Source organism: Vipera berus, assembly GCF_964194415.1.
Source record: "Vipera berus genome assembly, chromosome: 1".
Taxonomy (NCBI): Eukaryota; Metazoa; Chordata; class Lepidosauria; order Squamata; family Viperidae; genus Vipera; species Vipera berus.
The window spans coordinates 75,169,325-75,191,112 of NC_138202.1; the positions used below are offsets into that span (position 1 = coordinate 75,169,325).

The window sequence follows — 21,788 nt, forward strand, 5'->3', positions numbered from 1 at the left end:
TTAAGAAGAGACTGGCCAGCCATTTTTCTGAAATGGTATAGGTTTTCCTGCCTGAGCAGGGGGTATGACTAGATGACCTCCAAGGTCCCTTCCAACTTTACTATTATGATTATGATTAAGAGTTGTGGGTCTAATACAACTACAGGAAGCCAGGTTTGAGAATGCAAGGCATCATAGTCACACTGTTCCTGGCCTTTGGTTTCAATGGTGAGTAGCTTGTGAGAAGAATTCTCCAAGCCAAATGCTCCTATCAGCAGAAATTGGGAGGAATGTACTTCTTCCTGAATTGCCCTCCAAAAATCTTCTCCAGAATTTTCCTATATAGAATTGTCTGGAATTGTAGAAGCCTACAGGATGAGAGGGAATTGTCCAAATACTAGCAAAATGTCTCTTTATATACATGCTCTAAAATCCTGAAAACATCCAGAGTAAAGAGAGAGTTTTATTTTATTTTGATTTCTTTAGAATTCTCATGAGAGAGAGACAAGTCATTTCTTTGCCAGCATTAGCATTTCCCATCAGTTAAATAATGTTCTGGGAGACCTAAAGGTCCTCTGGTACCAGAAGGAACAGCTGAGAATTTCTGCCCTGATTAAGCACTGAAAAAATGTTTAATATGAAGAGAGGGTCTCTCTGGGGCCAGAAAGCTGTTCAGCAACTGCTGAAATAATTGTATCGAATGTACAAAAAACGCTGAAGCGAAAGCATTAGGCTTTCTTCAAACTACTTATAGAGGATTTGCTCATTCAACTGTGGCATATTAACCTTGAAATCCCATGTGGTACCTTATTATCAGGCATAAATGATATGAATTACTCCTGCTTTGGGACTTTTCAGCAAAGGTAAACAAAGCATTGTCCTGTGCTGTTACATAGATTAGTGACATATGGTCAGGGCTTTTTTTCTCATAGAACGCTCAGAACGGAGTTCCGGCACCTTTTTTGGATGGAACCTGGTAGGGTAGGCAAGGTGGGTTGTATGACATGTGTGAGTTCCGCACCTTTTTCTTTTACAAAAAAAGCACCGCATATGGTCATCGGCTTCTGATAATCAGACCACAAAACATAAACTGTCATGGGAGGGTTCTTTGCTTTCCAGTGAGTGGACACAACACGGTCAGTGGTGGGATTCAGCCGGTTTGCACCACTTTGGCAAAACTGGTAGCTAATTTTTTGTTGCCCAGGCCCAGAATGGACTTCTGGAAGCGGCATCCATCCAGAGAACCGGTTGTTCACATATTTGAATCCCACTACTGAACACAGTGTAGTATGTCTGCTCACAATGCTTTATTGCAGCACGCACATTCCCCATCAATAGTCTATTGCTCTGGGTGTAGTCCACACTTCTAGGACTTTGCAAGGTGATGCTGCCATGTAACTATGTCTTTAATACTCAGGCTGTTAATACTCAGTCAAACAAAAGTCTCAAAGAAGCATACAGCATTTGCCTTTTCTCCAGAAGTTCTTGCACTAGTTGGGATGGGGTGCTGTTTCAGTGTTTCCATTTTCTAGTTGCTGCTGAGCTCCAGTGCAAGATCCAGGCTCCAAGAAGGACTCCCAGTAATAGCACTTAGACCTCTATACTGCTTCACAGTGCTTTGCAGCACTCTCTTAAGAGGTTTACAGAGTCAGCACGTTGCCCCCAACAATCTGGGCCCTCATTTTACTGACCTCGGAAGGAGGAAAGCTGAGTCAACCTTGAGCCAGTGAGACTTGGCAGAGTCAGCCTGCAATGCTGCTGTCAATGCTGCAAACATTGACATGTTTTTGCACTGACATTATAAGAGACAGCCTTTTGTTTAAACTGCTTCACTTTGAATCTTGAAGGGAGGGAATTTTCTAACGACTATTTTGAGAAGATTAGAAAGCCCACGTACAGAATGGGAGGAGAGACCTCATATGTAAAACTAATTGGATAATGTGATTTATGACGTGTAGATAAGGGTGGGGGTTGTGTGTGTGTTATGATGGGTTTGGGGGGAGGAGATTTCAGATTCTGGCATCCCTCCATGAGTGCCGATGTTTCGTTTCATTGCTAAGACTTTTTAGATAAATAATATGCCTGCAATTTGTTTGATTTGTCTCATTCATCGGAACCATGACATCTGCATTCTAACCCCTGCACCACCATGACAAGATATGCTTCTCACTGTAGCTTGTGATCTTGCCAGTTGAGTAATATTCCTCTTGCCTGCTTATAGTAGCTGCCAACCTCCAGATGCTGCCTCCGCTTCCCCGTCTTTGTGCCATTTGCTATCACCTTTACTGCTACATGCACCCCTCCTCACTCAGTCTTAACATTTGCTTTGCAAACTAAAAACCTGGGTGGACATCAGTGCATCCCTGAAAACACCAAAGTGAGGCTAAACTAGCCCGGCAGCTGGAACATTGCCATGGATGCTTGTGACTAAACAAAAATAAGAATGGGAAGCGGAGGGATGGGAAGGGTTATCCATGACTGCAGCAACTCTTCAGAAATGCTGACAGTGATCCCAACTTCCCTCCCTCACACATAATACGTTAATTAATCTTCAAGGTGCGACAAGAGAGTTTATACTGTGCATATGGTGGAAACAGTCAGTGGATAAAACTACAGGTGTTGTTGTTGTTAGTTGCGACGTCATGTCCGACCCATCGCGATCCCATGGACAATGTTCCTCCAGGTCTTCCTGTCCTCTACCAACTTCTGGTGTCCATTTAAGGTCACTCCTACTGCTTCAGTTACTCCATCTAGCCACCTCATTCTCTGTCGTCCCCTTCTTTTTAAAAAAAAAAATATTAGTTTTTATAGGGTTGGGAAAGGAATGGTAGGGTGGGGATTAGGGTTGGGGTACAAGGGAGGTTGGGGTGAGGGTTGAGGTTTCCCACATTAACATTCAATATTTGGCAAACAGCATATTGTCTGGGTAGATACATATAAATGAGAGTAATAAAACTAATGATTGATAACAATAGTAAGTATAGTAAATTATCATAAACAATGTTAAGTTTTCAATCCATAGTATTTTTCTTGCTAAGATAATGTCAAAATTACATATTACATTCCTTTCTCTCTAATTTGTTTTTCTAGCCATTGATAAAATTTATTCCAAGTTCTATAGTAAACTGAATGCTCTTTCTCTTTAATCTCTAAGGTTAGTCTATCCATTTCTGCACAATCAAATATTTTCTTAATTAATATTTCTTCTGTTGGTAAGTTTTCATTTTTCCAATATTGGGCAAATACAATTCTCGCTGCCGTTAGTACATGTAATATTAAATATCTGCTCTCCTTATCATAGTTGGGACCTATCATTCCTAACAAAAACAATTCTGGTCTAAATTCTATTTGTATTTTAATCATCTTCTCCAACCATAAGTGTATCTTAAGCCAAAACCTTTTAGTTTTAGGACATGTCCACCAAATATGATAATAAGTACCTGGTCTTTGATTACATTTCCAACAAACATTTGAAGTATTTTTAAACATTTTCGCTAATCTCGCTGGTGTCATGTGCCATCTATAAAACATTTTATACAAATTTTCTTTATATGATACAGCTTTAGTTAATCTAATATTTCTGTCCCATAGTTTTTCCCATTCTTCAAACTCTATAGTATGTCCAAAGTTTTTTGCCCATGTTATCATTGTTTCTTTGACTTGTTCTTCTTCCATCTTTAAATTAAGCAGAAATCTGTAGAGTTTTTAAATCAGCTTTTCATCTGTTTTTAACAATATAAGGTCGAGTTCTGTCTGTTCTTTATAGAGTCCCATTGTTTTCATGTCTTTTTCATATCTTCTTTGGATTTCTAGGTATGGCCACCATGGTAGGTCAATACCTTGTTGTTGTAGATTTCAATCTTCCTTCATTATCCAGTAAGTCTTTATAAGTTACAAGTTTATCATAGTTAATTAAGTTTGGGTAAGCAAGGGCTTCCATTGTTGAAAGCCATTCAGGTATCTTAATATAAATTTTTTCTTTTATTTTTTCCCATTCTAAAAGAAGCGCATTTCTTATGGTGTGGTTCTGGAAATATCTATGCACTTTATTCTTCCCATACCACAGAAAGGCATACCAGCCAATCTGCAGGTCATGCCCCTCTAGGTATAGTAGTCTTTTATCTCTAAGTGTTATCCATTCTTTAATCCATCTTAAAATAGCTGCTTGGTAATATAATATAACAAATAAATACATGACATTGGGTTTCAAGAAAGTCTTGCCATCACCATCTCTGAATGCACAAAAAACCCTCAGCCAAATGAACTGAGATTTTTCAAAAGGAAGAAGATAGTTGAAAGAAAATGATTGCTATTCATAAAATAGGAATTCATCGTAAGTTTTGCTGAGGTAAATAACATTTTTCAAATCACTTCTAATTCCATTACACATGAGTTGGTTGAACCCAAATGTGTTCTCTAATCCAGTATTAATATCTAACGTGAAAAAAATGACCTTTTTCCTTTACATTATGCTTTTGTCAAGTAGATCTCATATATTTTATTATTTATTTCAATTATAGCTTGCTCTTTCATGCAGTGATTTCAAAGTGTGGGAAACCTGTTATTTCAATATTTCCAAGTGTAATTCATTTGCTCTGCAAAAGAAAACAAGGATTGCCCTAAAACTGCCAACAGAGGTGTGATCTATAGCAGAGTTCCCCAACATTTCCAGCTTGGCAGCCCAGAAGGAAAGGAAGGAGCAAGGAAATGTGCGTTCATGCAGTCCCCACGCACGCACATGCAAACAGGCGCATGCACGACAGCGGCACTAGCGTGCATGCACATGCACAAACAGGCCACTGGCACCCATGCAAACAGGCTGCTGGCACCCATGCTCATGCACAAATGAGATGCTGATGCCTGTGCACATGCGCAAACAGGCTGCTGGCACACCCATTCATGCACAAATGGGAACACTAGCACTTGTGCAGCGGCGCTACTGTGAGGGGGAGCTTGCCAGCTATTCCCACGGCCCGGTGGCCAATAGGCCACGGCCCGGGACTGGGCCGCGGACCATAGGTTGGGGACCTCTGATCTACAGCACTGTTTCTCAACCTGGGCAGCTTTAAGATATGTAAATGTCAATTCCCAATTATGCTACTTGGGGAATTCTGGCAGCTGAAGTCTACACCAAGGTGGAGAAACGTTGGTCTAAAGAACATGTTTACAAATGAAAAGCACTTAAACAAGATTTCCATTGCTAAATGTCTATGGAGATTCTCAGTCATCCAGGTCATGGTTGTCCCAAAGGTGCTTTTTCAAGAGGCAACTGGACTTTCTTGTTTTTCTTTGAAGTAGTTTCGCTTCTCATCCAAGAAGCCTCTTCAGCTCTGAGTGGATGGTGGGGAAACATCTTCAAAGAAAAACAAAGTCCAGTTGCCTCTTGAAAAAGCACCTTTGGGACAAGATCTCCATCACCACCCCTATCCTGCTGTTGCAATAGTCCTTTCCAACCTATAACTAGGCTAAAAGACCAGAAATGTGCAAGATATCTTTTCCAAGGCACAGTCATAGGAAGAGCGAGAAGATGGATAAAGCACACTCAAGAGTGGAATCTTTATTTCATTTTTTCTTGGATTCAGTTATGAGCTTTATCATGGCTTGTTAAAAGAGTACTGCAAAGTTAACATTCTTCAATCAAAAACCATTCTGCATAATAATAATAATAATAATAATAATAATAATAATAATAATAATAATAATAATAATAAATTATTATTATTATTATTATTATTATTATTATTATTATTATTATTATTATTATTATTATTATTATTATTTTATTTGTATACCGCCCTTCTCCCGAAGGACTCAGGGCGGTGAACAGGGCAATACATGTTAAAAGGCAAGAATACAAAAATTAAAAGAGATTAAACAAGATGCCCAAAAACTATAACAATAAGTTAAAATACATAAAAAGCAATAAAACCCAACCCCATCACCCATCAGGCCAGGCCGGCTTGTTCAAACAGGTAGGTCTTTAGATCGCACCGGAAGGAGCGAAGGTCGGGTGCCATCCGGAGCTCAACCGGAAGATGGTTCCATAAATCCGGCGCGCCCACAGAGATTTATGATTGGAGTAGCCCCCAAAAGTAGTTTGGATAGTGGAATGAACCAATAAGAATAGAGATTTTTTCCTTTTTTTCTTCCTTTATCATGCTCCTGTTTCCCTGAGATTGAGACTAGAAATGTGTGGTAGGAATCAGGCTGCACTGGTTTCCCTTAAGAAAACCTCTGGTTCTGGAATTTCTCTTGAATCTCTTGGAGAGCATTGTCCTTTGGTGAACCATCATATACAGGATTTATCAAAGATATACTGTCACCCTCCAGTGTACATCTTCCAAAGAAACTGAACCCTGAGTAAGTAGTATTTCCTCTGAATTTCTCTCTGCTTAGATGTAGGATGAGTGCATATGGCAGTAGCATGTCGGCAATACCAAGTTGCCACTGAAGACATTCTTTGGCTCTGAAGAAAGGAGTCCTCTGAATCTGTAGACTGTTGATGTCAATAGACCAGCTTTGAAGTGACAGGGAGAGACAGAGATGGCAGACGAGAGAACCCAGCCTCCAGGCCTTCTGACTGAGTGATGTTTTAATGAGTGTGAAAGAAGGACAGTGTACAGAACTTCATGTCTTTGCAATGACTGACAGGCTTTTTCTCAGATTGAAAGTGACCACGAATCATGTTTCGGCCTCTTGTCATTAGAATCTTAAATACTGGAGCAGGAGAAATGCATTAGATGTTATCTTTTCTTAGATCTAACCAGCGGGATTTACTACAGTCACAAAGTTTGGATCTAATACTTTAACAACCTATTTTGTTTTATGATAGGAATATTTTTCCCTTTGTATTCTTACAGACAAACCCAAACACACACAAGCCATTTTTCAGATTTCTCGATTCATCCTTATTATTGTTGGCAATGAGATGTGTCACTTAGGCCCACTTGGTGGGAATTGGGAAGAGGCAGAAAGTGGCAATTTCAGTTCTGCATTCTTCTTTAATCTAGTGAATGTAATAGGACAAAGAATCAGCGTCTGAATATTCAAGCTGGCTTTTGCCTAGCCAGCTAAATGAAATGAAATGAAATAATTATAATACACAGCCCTTAATAATTTCTGAAAACTGAAAGAAGATTACAGTGGTAAATTAGACAGGGAAAAAAGAATTAAGAATGTTTTAAAAACTGAACTACATATAAGACTCAACTGGGTTACTCCAGCAACAGTATTTTGATACAAAATTAGTATTCAAAACATTTGTCTGGAGACATCCTGTCAATGCTAAGTACAAACCTAATTTCTTCCCAAATTAAGTCTATCTAAATGCATTTCAATGAGGACAAAGGTATAGCTATAGTATGCTTCTGCAGATTAACAGGTATTTCTTCAGGTTTGAGATTTAATAGCGACATCATATATTCAGACATACTCTTTGATAATGTCTTCTGCATGTTTACTAAGTATTATATCCTATTGCATTTTCAGTGTAAAATACTTCTTTCTATTATGCTTCCAGTGAAGAGCTGGTATCAGTGTCAAGGTTCCGACTGATGATCCCAACATAGTAAGCACAGCTGAGACATTCCAATCTCTAATGCAAAACTTTATTGAGCACACTATATTGGCACTGATGAATAGAAAACCAGGTCTGGCTAAATTGGTGCCAGAACAGTAAATTAAAAGAATAGAAATTCTCCTTTCCCCTGATAGTGCAAGTCATATATTCCCCAATTAAACATCAGACAATTGTTATGAGACAATCGTTACTTCATAAATAATATGAATGACCTTGATTCCCAGACTTCACAGCTCACAACCTGCAAATGCACATTCCATTCATCCCCCCCCTTCCCCCCTGGATCTGTAGGCAAACCAAGAAACAGAAATGGCTGAAACATCATAAGGTTTCTTTGAAGCTTGACAATCAGATCTAGCAGTGTCTGGGTTTCAAATATCATCTATTGGCTACACAAAAGTAGGTGGAACTTTAAGGCTCCTCTCAGATCGAAAAGCAGTTTTTGAATACATTGGTTAAATTGTCTCCCCACCCTCCCTTTTCTTTTTTTTTCTTTTTTTCTTTTTTAGATATGATGACCCAGCGGAAAGATCAAATTTCCTTTGGCCTTCTCTTCCATTTGGTCTGCTCCTTTGGATATGGCTTCCCTGCTGATTCTGGGACTGAATTCCGGTCTGCCTTCTCTGTCGCTAGGACCAGCAGCATGGAAGGAAGCACCGAGATGGTGATCACCTTTGATAAGGTCTATGTAAACATAGGGGATGACTTTGACCCCAAAGCTGGACTATTTCGATGTCGTATCCCTGGAGCCTACTATTTCTCCTTCACTGTTGGAAAGTACCCCAAGAAAAATTTGTCCGTCATGCTAATGAGAAACAAGAATGAAGTGCAGGCAATTGTATATGATGAACATCACCGTAAAGAGCGAAAAGTGGCTAGCCAAAGTGCCATGCTGCAATTGGACTATGGTGATACTGTGTGGCTACGTTTACACGGGGATCCAAAGTATGCCCTGTATAGCAATGTGGGCCCCTATACAACTTTCAATGGGTACCTGATTTATCCAGACACCTCTAGCTACTTTCAAAATAGAGTAGGATCTCCAGAACTAGGCAAAGAACCTTCTCAAACTCCCTCTCATGTCATTCAGCAGCTGTCCATCAACCAAAACCAAGTCTCAGAAAGACTCCTGCTTTCCGATGAACCAGCAAGACCACAGGACCCTCGCTCTGCCTTTTCAGCCGCCCGTTCTGAAAGCCTCCTAGGATCGGATGAAAAGCAAACCCAGCATGAGCCCATCACATTTGACACTGAGTTTGTAAACATTGGGAGTGACTTCAATTTTTCAACTGGCATCTTCACATGTCGTGTTTCAGGCGCCTACTATTTTTCCTTTACCATTGGTAAAATGCCTTTCAAAACAATGTCAGTAAAGCTGATGAAGAACCACAATGAAGTTCAGGCCATGATCTATGATGACAACCACTCCAAAAGGCGTGAGATGCAGAGCCAGAGCATTATGCTTCCTCTTCAGTCTGGTGACATTGTCTGGCTCTACAGTCACCAGCACGATGGCTATGGTGCTTACAGCAATCATGGCAAATACATAACCTTCACTGGCTTCCTTGTCTATCCAGAGACCAAGACAAAACCCTCTTCAAATTCCAACATTTCTCCAGGGTCAAATCTCTAAATGCGCATATGCAACATAAGAGGCATAAGAGTAATCCTGATGCAGCAGACTCTTGTGCAGGTCCTGGACAAATATCACTCTTCATAGGAGAAGATACAAGCATGCTATTATATGTCCAGTGTATTCCTTATGGACACGTTCCTTGTGTTTCTGCCTGCAGAGCCATTGTGATTTCTCTCATTCATCCCTAGAATGACATTCACAACTTGGTGTGTTTTGTTCATCATTACTATTAGACACAAGACTAAAGCATGAGACAATTTGGGGAATAAAAGAATGGGGGTGAGGTGGGGGAATAAATGAGATATGCAAATAAAGAATTTTTTTTTAAATGCTGAAAAGGTTTACACAGTAAAAGGCTCCCTCTGCGGAACGTTTGAGAACTGATTACATTCTGTTCAACTATTGGCAAGCATCACAAGAGAGGGACAGATATAATAGAACACCAAATAAAGTCTGAAACTAAAAGGACTGTGTGTATTTGTACATTTGATGTCGCAATATTCAAACCTTTCCATTCATGAAAAAGGATCCCAAGCTTTAAATGTGTGGTATGTTTATAGTGTATCTCCAATAATTGAAAAATCATTTGATGTTTGATAAATTAAAAAGTACTGGATATTTTAAAAAAATTGTGTACTGTCAAATCCTTGACAAAATGATCACAGGGAATCGAATTTTATCAACGAAGCTATTCATCATTTAGTATTAAAAGGAAATATTACCTTATAGGCTTATTTAAGTCTTCTCCATCTAATGCAGAAATACATCAGACCCAAAACATTTTTCAAAAAAAATCCAAGAAATATCTCTTAACCAGATCAGTGATTAAAACTGATTCCACCTGGTAAATCAACTATGGATATTTTTAACGGCTTGATCTATCAGTTAAAATACACACTTGTGTGTTGGCATGTTGGATTATTACAAAAGCAGCCCAACAGAGAATTATATGCCTCAAAAGGAAATTATATACACATTTTATATGACGGTTTACAATGGCCAAAGTGCAACAGCTGTAACAAATAAAAAGATACGTTTGTTGAGTTCTTCTCTGGTACATTCCTTGGTGACTATATTAAAAAAAACCCTAAAAGATAAGTTGTTTAAGGATTTAGTTGCTAGAGCATTTCTATATTTTATTTTGCCCACAAAGAAGTTGTTTTTGGGGGAAAGGGTAGAACTGGAGACTCCAGGCATAACCATCTGTTCCAACCAGTTATCTATTTCACTAATGAGCAATCAAGTTAAGATGACAATATAAAATATTTCTTAGTTAGGATCATACAGTCATGACCTTGTAAATTTGTATTTTAAAATATCACATAGCCTTCAGAGTGTCCAGTTTCCAGGGCGAACATATGTAATGCCCTCACCTCATTTACTATATGTGTAAAACTTGTTATTAATCATGAACAAATAATTTAATTTAATTTAATTTAATTTAATTTAATTTAATAATATTTATATACCGCCCTTCTCCCTGAGGACTCAGGGCGGTTCACAGGGCAGAATAAAATACTAAATACAAACGTTAAAACAAGATTAAATAATTGCCCATATTAAAACAGTTGGAATCAAGTTCTAAAACACCAAGTTAAAATTAAAACACAAGACTAAAAACCCCACCAATCCCCATCAGGCTAGGCCGGCTTGAACAAACAGAAACGTCTTGAGATCGCGACGAAAGGAGCGAAGATCGGGCGCCATCCGGAGCTCTACCGGTAGCTGATTCCACAGCTCCGGAGCGCCCACAGAGAAGGATCTCCCCCTGGGGACCACCAATCGACATTCTCTGATCGGTGGCACCCTGAGGAGGCCCTCTCTGTGGGAACGCACAGGGCGCAGGGAGCTTGATGCCGGCAGCAGATGTTCCCTAAGGTACTCCGGCCCCATGCCATGAAGGGCTTTAAACACTGTTACCAGTACCTTGAATCTCACCCGGAAGACAACTGGCAACCAATGTAGCTCACGGAGCAGCGGTGTAACGTGGGAGTATCGGGAGACTCCCAACACAACTCTCGCGGCTGCATTCTGTACCAGTTGGAGCTTCCGGGTGGTCCTCAAGGGCAGCCCCATGTAGAGAGCGTTGCAGTAGTCTAGACGAGAGGACACGAGCGCATGAGTGACCGTGCACAAATCATCCCGGCTAAGATAGGGCCGCAACTGGCGCACCAGGCGAACCTGGGCGAAGGCCCCCCTAGTCACAGCTCCTATATGGTCTTCCAGGGTGAGCCGTGAATCTAGGAGGACTCCCAAGTTGCGAGCCCTATCTACGGGGGGTAATAGTTCACCCCCCATAGCCAAAGGTGGAACATCCGAATAAACCCGGGATGAAGGTATGCAGAGCCACTCAGTCTTGTCGGGGTTGAGCTGGAGTCTGTTCCTCCCCATCCAGACCCGAACCGCCTCCAGGCACCGGGACATCACGTTGAGGGCATCACTGGGGTGGTTTGGGGTCGAAAGGAAAAGTTGGGTATCATCAGCGTACTGATGATACCCAACTCCAAAGCCACGAATGATCTCACCCAGCGGTTTCATGTAGATGTTGAACAGGAGAGGCGAGAGGACCGACCCCTGAGGAACTCCACAAATGAGAGACCTCGCGGTCGACCTCTGCCCTCCTGCCAACACCGACTGCGAACGTCCCCGGAGATAGGAGGAGAACCACTGTAAAACTGTGCCTCCCACTCCCAATCCCCTGAGACGCCGCAGCAAGATACCATGGTCGATGGTATCGAAAGCCGCCGAGAGGTCTAATAGGACTAGAACAGAGGAATATCCCCTGTCCCGAGCCCTCCAGAGATCATTCACCAGCGCGACCAATGCCGTCTCCGTGCTGTGCCCGGGCCTGAAACCCGATTGGTACGGGTCTAGATAATCCGCTTCATCCAGGACCAGAGGGAGCTGATGCGCCACCACACTCTCAACAACCTTCGCAAGAAAGCGAAGGTTGGAGACAGGACGAAAGTTGTTTAATACAGCTGGGTCCAAGGCAGGCTTCTTGAGGAGAGGCCTCACCACCGCCTCTTTCAAGACGGCGGGGAAGCAACCCTCACTCAGAGAAGCCGATATAACTGCCTGGAACCAGCTGCGTGTCCTCTCCCGGGCTGCATAGACCAGCCAGGAAGGGCACGGGTCCAATAAACACGTGGTGGTGCTCAGCCTCCCCATGATCCTGTCCACTTCCTCCGGAGTCACAGAATCAAACTCCTCCCAGATGATATCGACAAGACCGCCAGTGTCCTGATCGTCAGACTCTGCCCAGTCAGAGTCCAGACCGGTCCGAATCCGAGCGATAGATATTTAGCATTTTAAATTGCCTGATGAAACACCGCCAGCAGCCCAACTCTTTCTTTCAAATGTTCTGGATGCTCTCTGTTCCCTCTTTATGCAGATCCTGTGTTTGTATTTGTAATTGTAAAGTTTTCGGCCAGTGCAACAATGTAACAGAAAGACAGTGAAAGAAATGTTGTTGCTTGAGCACTGCTTTCTTAAAATTACCCTGCTAAATAGATCATTACTCTTATCATGACAAGATCTTCCTTTTGCATCTGCTTTATTATCATTTATGCTACATGAGAAGATAATTTGTGTTCTCCAACAGCAGTTAGCATGGAGGGACATATAGTCCTGATTTCATTGAAACCCAATCCTAGCCAACAGCAGAGGCCTCCCCAGCGGAAAAAGTAAAAAAGTAGCATAAAAATAATCTCTGAATAGGACACCTATGGAAAGAGGGAGAGCCGTGTTCAGGCTCCTGGATCAGCCTTCTCTAACTTGGCATTACCCCATATTGTCAGGGCAGAGGCCTCCCCAGCGGAAAAAGTAAAAAAGTAGCATAAAAATAATCTCTGAATAGGACACCTATGGAAAGAGGGAGAGCCGTGTTCAGGCTCCTGGATCAGCCTTCTCTAACTTGGCATTACCCCATATTGTCAGGGCTATAAGTCCCAGAATTCTTTATCATACTAGTTATGACTGGGAGTTGTAAATTATAGTATATCTCAAGGTCATTGGGAAAGGTTCCCCTAAATTAGATACATTCAAGAACAAAGGACTGAACTTGGGAAAACAAAGCAGGAAGATTGCTACTTTGGTCCATGCAGAGTCTCAGGATAATGCTACAGAGATCAAAAAACTTGAAATGTACATTATTTCCGAATTTTAGTGTGCATATTATGGGGTGAAAGAAGTTTGGCCCTTTATGCATGAAAATCAGTTTCCCTGAGTCATAACGAAGCTGGGCTGATACAATTTCTTCAATGCACTGACATAGACAGGCATTTCTTGCCAAGGCCTGGAGGCTAAATGTTGAACAGAATCAGTCAGTTCCTGAGGACAGAATTGTTTGCAGAGCTCCCGTAGGATTTCACTGACCAGTTGAGAGAAAAGGTTGATCCACAGATTTTTATCCAGGCCTTGGACAATCCGAATCTGGTAAGCAGTAAAGAGGGTAGTGAAAACAAGCTGCTCAAATTCCTCTGGAGTGATAGGGGTGTCGGACTGAGAGAAGTGATCCAGGTATTCTTCAATTCCTGATGGATTTTTGGGAACTTTATGCTGAAAGAGCCAGAGTAAGCGCTTTGCAGGACGCAGAGAGGCCAATTCTTCATCTTCTATCTTGATGGTCTCGTTTGCCGTAATTTCAATTCCTCCCCAAAGTAACTGAAAAAAAGAGGAAGTATGAGGGAGTAGCAGAGACCTTTTCCAAGTCTCTAAATTTGAGCTTGGGTGATATTCAGTGCTGAACAACTATCTAACTTACAGCCTGCTTTCAGATATCACACTGAACAAAACCATGCAAAGTGAAGCTCATTGTTCTGAAGCATGAAAACTTGCTAACAGGATTAGGCAACACTAAAACCAATGTGGTTAAAACTGAATACTTCATTGCCTGTTAAGGAACATTTTATATATGTATCGAAAATATTTATGTATCCCCTCATTTACAGTAATTATCAAAACAAAATAATAATTTTTTTTATTTTAATTCCATTTATATCCCACCCTTCTCCGAAGACTCAGGGCGGCTTACAAGCTTAGCAGTAGCCTTCATTCTATGTATATGCCTGCTTATTAGGGCTTTCACACACACCCCAAGCGGCATTATTACAAAGTCAGCTTAATTGCCCCCAACAATCTGGGTCCTCATTTTACCTACCTCGGAAGGATGGAAGGCTGAGTCAACCTTGAGCCTGGTGGGATGCGAACCTGCACTAATTGCAGGCAGCTGGTGTTACTTAAGGAGGCATTAGCCCACTGCTCCACCAAGGCTCCCAATGACAGGGAGATAGACAGCATATAATTTAATAAATATAGATTTTTTTAAAAAAAAGCTATCTAAAGACCAAGGTTGGGAGGCATTATCTACCCCTTCAGATTATTCCCCTTCAGAAGCAACCTAATGTGCAGAATTATCTCCAGGATGCCATCTCCTGGCTCTTTGCTAAAAGAGTGTTACAGGTCACAGCCATAAAAGTTAATTTCACCAGTCCTTGAGCTGGCAGAACAAATTAACAAAAGGGATGGGTGGGATTTCTTTACCTTTGTTTCTCTTCATACCAGGCATTACTTGCTGGCAGCAAAAGCAAGCACTGGCCACTCTTCTTAAGGTGGAGTGTGTGTGTGTGTGTGTGTGTTGTGTGTGTGTGTGTGTGTGTGTGTGTGTGTGTGTGTGTGTGTGTGTGTGTGTGTGTTCCAAGTATTGTGATGCTTTCAATGAGGGGTGGAGAGGTTTTAGTCACCTATCAACCCATCTAACAGCACAGGTCTGTGATCTGCCAATTGCACTATTTATGAACCTGGATCTAATGTGGGATAAAGCTGGAGAGACCTCTGCTAATGTTTTGGAAGTTATTTCATCTGAAACTTAAGTGCCTTAATTTAAATAAAAGTTAATTTGATATCCCTAGCCATACAAAGTTTAAATAAACCCAGTGCTGTCAAGCAAAATGATTTCTGTTAAAGAACAACAACCCTATCAAATCTTGCAGAACTAGGATATGAAGAAGAATCATTTGAATAGTAATTAATATAAACTTGATAATCCAATGATAGCAGCAAACAATTTGCAGGCAAAAATCCATAAACGCCAGAGAATAATAAGGAGCAATAATCCCACATTGGAGAACAGTACTGCATTTCTCCATTCTTCTGCTAAAGAGATGTATTTTGCTTTCATTACCTCTAATATGATCTCAGTATTCTCTTCAGTATCTTTATCTGTCAGGTTCTTAAGGTGAAATTGCTCATCTAGAAAATAAATAAATAAAAATACATTTTTATTTCATGGATTAAGAAATATCCTTTGACCAATTGCCTTCACATCGGCAGTGATTTCTGATTTGCTTTTAAAGCAATGTTATAATTCACCAAGGTCCCAGATCACTCCTATTCACAGCTAGTTACCCCATGAGAACCTACAAACTAAAAGAAGTATTAACATCTAAGTTGTGAGTAGCATCACAAAAGTATGGAAGCTTCATTGGCTGGCAGTTGCTTTATCTGATGCTTTGGTGCAATTATTACAATCCTTAGAGTTCTGGGATTGTCTATTTTAAGCAAAATATAAATAAGGTGATTGGAATCTGAGCAGTTCTAACAAAGGCAAAGTCTTGGCCTTATCCTTATTGCCCTGTGCATCACTAGAACAGACAGACAAATGTTTCTGAGACAACGTTATCTCCATTAATCCTCCACTCACCGTCACAACAGTCATTTTAGAATTAGGAGTTTAAAGTGGAGAATTAACTACACAACTGCTGACGGAGCAAAATTATTTCTTACATTCTCCTTGGAAGCTGCTAGGTGAAGCTAATAAACATACTGCTCAAAAAAATAAAGGGAACACTTAAACAACACAATGTACTGTATTTAATAGTAGGATGTCTTATCTTGTGTTCCCTTTATTTTTTTGAGCAGTATATATACAAGAAATATAAATTGTTGTATTTCTTTGACTGCTTATAGAAAAATACTGTATGGTGATCAAGATTTCATTCTAAATTCATTAACTTCAGCAATGGTTACCATTTAATAACTAAATCATGCAATTCTGTTTGAAGAAATCTATACTTTCTTCCAGAGGGAGTTACAGGCTCTTCGATTAAAGACAGATGTTTCTAATGTTGAGTGACATTTGGTTTGGAGAACCATGTATTTTTTCCTAATGCATAACTTTTGAGGCTCAAAGGCTATGTTTTATATATTCTGATAAAATGACACTGATTAGGTCCTGATAGCTATCATCTCAGGCAGCCTACCATGACTTTTAAAAAGAAAGTTGTCACTGGCAAGTATTTCTTTGCCTCTAAGAGCGAAAATGACTAATCTTTAGAGTTTCTTACATTATCATCTTCATCTGTCCCAGGTATAACTGTTTCACATTCCATAACCCATTTATAATGAAATCATATTCTCTACAATAATTCAACATTCTTTATTTTTGAAAAGGAAGTGAACCACAATTCTGATGTGATTTTAAAAAGAGAGCAGCAGCCAAAAAGAAACTATTAGAAGTTATACATGGAGATAAATCATTCTGCTTTTGTTTTATCGTTCTGTTTTTGTTTTATAATGTACTCTGCCCAGAAGCGGCCGTAAAAATCTAAATAAATGAATAAATATTCTCAGTTTATAAGAAATGTTTCTTTCAAGGAAAAATCTGCCCATGTTTATTCTAGAACTTAAACAGGAAATCTAATATCTTAAACAGGAAAATAAGTTCTAAGTTCTAAGATTATATCTTCAGTTCTAAATTAGTGTAATTAATTAAGTTAATTAATTTAGTGCCAGCAGAGGAGGCATGCTGTGGGCCCCATTGGAATCCAGCTAGTGGGGCCCAGGAGAAGAGCCTTCTCTGCCATTGGCACCAGCCCTTCGGAACATCTTGCCTCCCGGAGTGAGGTTGGTTCCAATTTTCCTGACCTTCCGCAAGAACTTACAAGACCTGGCTCTGCCAACTGGCTTGGTGCTCCAATGGAGGGGATTCACACTGGGGGTGGCTGATAGATTAATAACAGCCCTCCCCTTCTTATCCTTCCCCCTCCATCCCCGTGTTTTAATTGAGGCTCAGTATTTGGATCTTTACAGTATTCGATTTATATTTTTCAGGTTTTTGTATAGTTTTATCTTTTAATATTGTAAGCCACCCAGAATTACCCTGTGGCAAGATGGGTGGCCAATAAATTTTATAAACAAACAAACAAACAACCTACCTGTCTGGCTCTGGGATCCAGCAATCACAAAGAGAAGCAGAACTGCCCAGACAGAAGGTCTGAAATGAAGCTGGAGATTTTGAGCCATTTCGAAAAGAATCTTTGTCCCTTCTGCGGCCATACAAATTGGGTGAAGATAATTCTGTTTACTGCAAATTCTTTCCCCCTCTTTTCAATCCCAGAGGCCACTGCTGGAATAGTTTCTTTGCTTCTGTTCCAGTGCTGGGAAGAGTTTGCAGTTGACTTCTGTTCCTAAAAGGTAGTTTCCATCACAGTGCAAATGCTCAAGAGCTGTCTGCCAACACAAGTCCCATTTATTTCCCACTTGGAGCACCAGGCTGTTCCTTATTTTATTTCTGGCATTTCATTTTAAGTTTCTGACTTTTTTTTAATGGAAAGGACACTAATTTTTTTGCTCTTAAAGCAAAGTGCATGCTTTAGAAACTTAAGAGTTCGTATTAAATATTTAAAACAGAGTCATAACAAGCCCTTTTTCAAAAGCCAAGATGCTTCCCTTCAAGACAGGCAACAGCTTGCATTGCTGTGTTTAAACCATTACTTTTAACATTTGCTTTCCAGCAGTTTAACAGAAGACCAATCCTTACATACCATGGGAGGGTGGATCCAGCACACATATTTCACTGGAAAGTCACTTCTCTCCAAATCCAGAGCCGTGTCCCTCAAGGAAACCTAGTCACATAACACAGCCCTCCCCACCATCTTCTAACATCAGCCGGACTACTGCCACACATGAAAGAAGCTGGATATTCTTTGTGAGTACATCCTATATAAAGTTTCAGAAACCATCTGGGTAGCAGTTGTTGTTGTTGTTGTTGATGTTGATGATGATGATGATGATGATTATATAAAACTTTTACTCATAAAACATGAAACTCAGTCAACGGAACACTCAAATTGACTGGCAATTATATTATTATTATTATTATTATTATTATTATTATTATTATTATTATTATTATTATTATTATTATTTCAGCAGAACAGGATTACGAGACATTGAAGCCTTGTGTTTCTGCAGCTGGAGTGACTGAAAGAATGAAAGGTATGTACTAGGACAGTGATGGTGAATCTATGTCACACGTCAAAGGAGACACACCATGATGTTTTGGCTGACATGCCAGCATTCGCCAACACTCAACAACTATTCTCAAAAGCATGCCCAGTTCTTGTGTGATTTTCAGAGGCTGAGGATGCCATGCAAGAATGTCCTTGCACAGCCTCTGGAGTCTCCAAAAATCACACAAAAGTGTTGCATCATCATGAGTCCTGGTGGTACAGTGGTTAGAATGCTGATTCCCGGCTGCCGGCAGGTTGGCAGTTTGAGTCTCACCGGCTCAACGTTGACTCAACCTTCCATCCTTCCGAGGTCGGTAAAATGAAGACGCAGACTGTTGCGGGCAATATGCTGCCTCTGTAAACCACTTAGAGAGGGCTGTAAAGCACTGTGAAGCAGTATATAAGTCTATTGCTATTGCTATTATCATCCTAGCCATTGATCTATCCACTGCAGGATGAAGGTTTCTTCCAACATGATCTTGAGCTTTCTTTTGCCAATTGGGCCCATAATACTTGCTGATGTCATCAATCCACCTTCTTTTAGGTCTCGTTTCTAGATGTTTTTCACCAAGTGGAAATGGAAATGGGCTGGTCACATAGCAAGAACTGGTGGAAGATGGACTAAGGCAGTTACAGAATGAATTCCACTTGATAAAAAGTGGGGCCTAATTTTATTTATTTATTAAATTAAAAATATTTATCTCCCATCTCCCCCATAAGGCAATTTCTGGGCAATTTTGCCCCATTAATACTGCATGGTTTTCGAAGGCCACAGAAGAGCATTCTCTTAAACCAGGGGTAGGCAACCTTGACTTTTATGACTCGTGGACTTCAACTCCCAGAATTCCTGAGCCAGCAGGAACAAAAACAAAGGCCTCGTGTGACTGAAGCAGCCTCAAGTAGGCCATAGGCCTTCTGGCTGTCAACAGGAGAACACTGTCCGAAGGTAAGCATCACACAACAGATCCTGAGGCACACGCCAACAAAATCAAGTTAGTCATTTTTCAAATTTGTGACACGCTGAGGACAAAAAGTTCACCATGACTCCACTAAGACTTGGTAGCTACAAGATGAACCACATAGTCATAGCCCTTTCAATAGAAATGAGATGCAAACCTAGAGACTCCAGGGTCTCATGGGGCTCTCAAAAGATTTGTAATGACCTCCTCCAACTTCCAAAGTTGTTACCAAAATGTGGGCTTGAGGGGGGAAATTATTAAACGTGTTATTGAAAGTAATATTGTTTCATTTTAATTAATTTTAAACATTAAGTTCAAGTATGGGTGTATATTAGGTGCATATAGTCCAACTAAAAGCGTCTTTTTACCTTCTAACAGCAGCTCTATCATAACGTATCTTCCATGCTTATCTACTTCAATTAAGTCTGCTGTTAAGGTGCTTTTAACATAAACAACCACTCCATTTTTCTTATTCATTGCAGAAGCAACAAATTGCGTACCCAACCTTGAATTCGATAAATACTTTTGATCCAAAACTCTAATATGCGTTTCTTGCAAACATATGACATCTATCTTGAATTGTTTTAAATATTGAAAAACTTTCTTCCTCTTCTGTGGTGAATTTAGTCCATTAACGTTCCAAGTTAAAAATTTAGTTGCCATGTATATCCTCCCAAAGCTCTTGGAGCACTGCTTTGACAGGACTATCTTCTTTAGGCCGTGCTCCTCCCACTGCTTGGCTGTAAGTACGTTGTGGAAGTTCCAAAGACTTTTGCTGGTCTTGTTCTTTTATTTTCTTTGCTCGTTTTAAAGCAGCACGCGTTACCCTTTGCTCTCTAGGATCATCCAAAGAAGTTATAGCTTGATCTCCTCCAGCACCGTTTTCCTCTAGGAGAACTGTTGATATAAATGGAATACTGCATCCAGTTTTGGTCACCACAATGTAAAAAAGATGTCGAGACTCTAGAAAGAGTACAGAGAAGAGCAACAAAGATGATTGGGGGACTGGAGGCTAAAACATATAGGGAACGGTTGCTGGAATTGGGTATGTGTAGTTTAACGAAGAGAAGAGTGAGGGGTGACATGACAGCAGTGTTCCAATATCTCAGGGGCTGCCACAAAGAAGAGGGAGTCAAGCTATTCTCCAAAGCACCTGAAAGCAGGACAAGAAGCAACGGATGGAAATTGGCAAGGAGAGAAGCAACCTAGAATTAAGGAGAAACTTTCTGACAGTTAGAACAATTAACCAGTGGAACAACCTGCCTCCAGAGGTGGTGAATGCTCCAACACTGGAAGTTTTTAAGAAGAGACTGGACAGCCATTTGTCTGAAAGGGTATAGGGTTTCCTGCCTGAGCAGGGGGTTGGACTAGATGACCTCCAAGGTCCCTTCCAACTTCTTCTTCTTCTTCTTCTTCTTCTTCTTCTTCTTCTTCTTCTTCTTCTCATTATTATTATTATTATTATTATTATTATTATTATTATTATTATTATTATTATTATTATTATTATCTTTCTCTTTATTGCTTTCACCACTGATGAGAGTAGTAGGGAGGGAAATCTGCTTCAATTGCAAACATACTACAAAACATTCAAGTGTTCTCCTTTCCCAACCATAATCAGTCCAGATACATTAAATTATAGCCACTGTTGCTCAAGACAGAAGGAATTAAGGGAGCCACATAATTTTCTTCTACCACATCTGGAGACCAAAATGATGGGGAAGCAAGCCTGTTTCACATCATCTACAAAAGGAGAGAGAGATTGAGGAAGATTCATGCACCCCAATCTCTTAAGAAACAAAGCTCATTGATTATTTCCACATCCAGTCACCTTCTAGAAATTTCACATGCTGCTGCAGATTTCTAACATTTAATGTGCATTAAATATTAATGTAACTTAAAACATCTGTATTCCAGATGCTGCTCCAAATCCCAGCGGTAAGGAACATTTTTAATTATTTGAAGTCAAGTTAAATACTTTGCTTGCAGAACTTTTCAGCTTCCAGTTCCATTCGCCACAACTTTATCATAACATCCTTCTTTTGGTGTAACTTTCTAAACTCATTACATGCAAAATACTCTGATCAGAATGTTTTGAACTGGACGTGTTCCAAATAAACAAAATTTGAAATATTCTCTCCTGTGTTCCACATGGAAGAAAATTTGAAACATTTCAAGTGTGGAACAGCTAGAATGAAGAAAGCAAACCAACTGTTCTTTTTTCAATCCAAATCTATATAGCAGAAAGGATGGTAATCAAGACCTTGCCATCGGGCTTAAAAGGGAAAAAAATAGCAAAAGAGGTGATTGGGGTTTTTTTATATGCAATTTTTACATTTTCA

The 21,788-nt window shown here is 40.2% G+C and overlaps 2 protein-coding genes across 2 annotated transcripts; one reads left to right on the forward strand and one right to left on the reverse strand.

Moving 5' to 3' along the window:
- The first annotated feature begins 7,584 nt into the window (after positions 1-7,584).
- Positions 7,585-9,435, forward strand: C1QTNF4 (C1q and TNF related 4). Its single transcript, XM_081314891.1, has one exon. It carries the CDS (start codon positions 8,070-8,072, stop codon positions 9,189-9,191), a length of 1,122 nt encoding a protein of 373 aa, XP_081171017.1. The 5' UTR covers positions 7,585-8,069; the 3' UTR covers positions 9,192-9,435.
- A 3,355-nt stretch (positions 9,436-12,790) lies between these two features.
- Positions 12,791-18,125, reverse strand: FAM180B (family with sequence similarity 180 member B). Its single transcript, XM_081335286.1, has 4 exons — positions 18,020-18,125; positions 17,411-17,662; positions 15,379-15,446; positions 12,791-13,859 (listed from the first exon to the last, which is right to left on the reverse strand). Exons 2-4 carry the CDS (start codon positions 17,529-17,531, stop codon positions 13,410-13,412), a joined length of 639 nt encoding a protein of 212 aa, XP_081191412.1. The 5' UTR covers positions 17,532-17,662; positions 18,020-18,125; the 3' UTR covers positions 12,791-13,409.
- Positions 18,126-21,788: the final 3,663 nt, after the last annotated feature.

What these genes read in the sequence shown, in the direction of transcription:
- FAM180B (XM_081335286.1), bottom strand. Translation starts at nt 17,531, where the DNA reads ATGGCCGCAGAAGGGACAAAGATTCTTTTCGAAATGGCTCAAAATCTC. An exon ending in TGGATCCCAGAGCCAGACAG is followed by an intron (nt 15,447 to 17,410) that starts GTAGGTTGTTTG and finishes TTTATTTTCTAG; the next exon opens with ATGAGCAATTTCACCTTAAG. An exon ending in ATACTGAGATCATATTAGAG is followed by an intron (nt 13,860 to 15,378) that starts GTAATGAAAGCA and finishes TCTTTTTTTCAG; the next exon opens with TTACTTTGGGGAGGAATTGA.
- C1QTNF4 (XM_081314891.1), top strand. Translation starts at nt 8,070, where the DNA reads ATGATGACCCAGCGGAAAGATCAAATTTCCTTTGGCCTTCTCTTCCAT.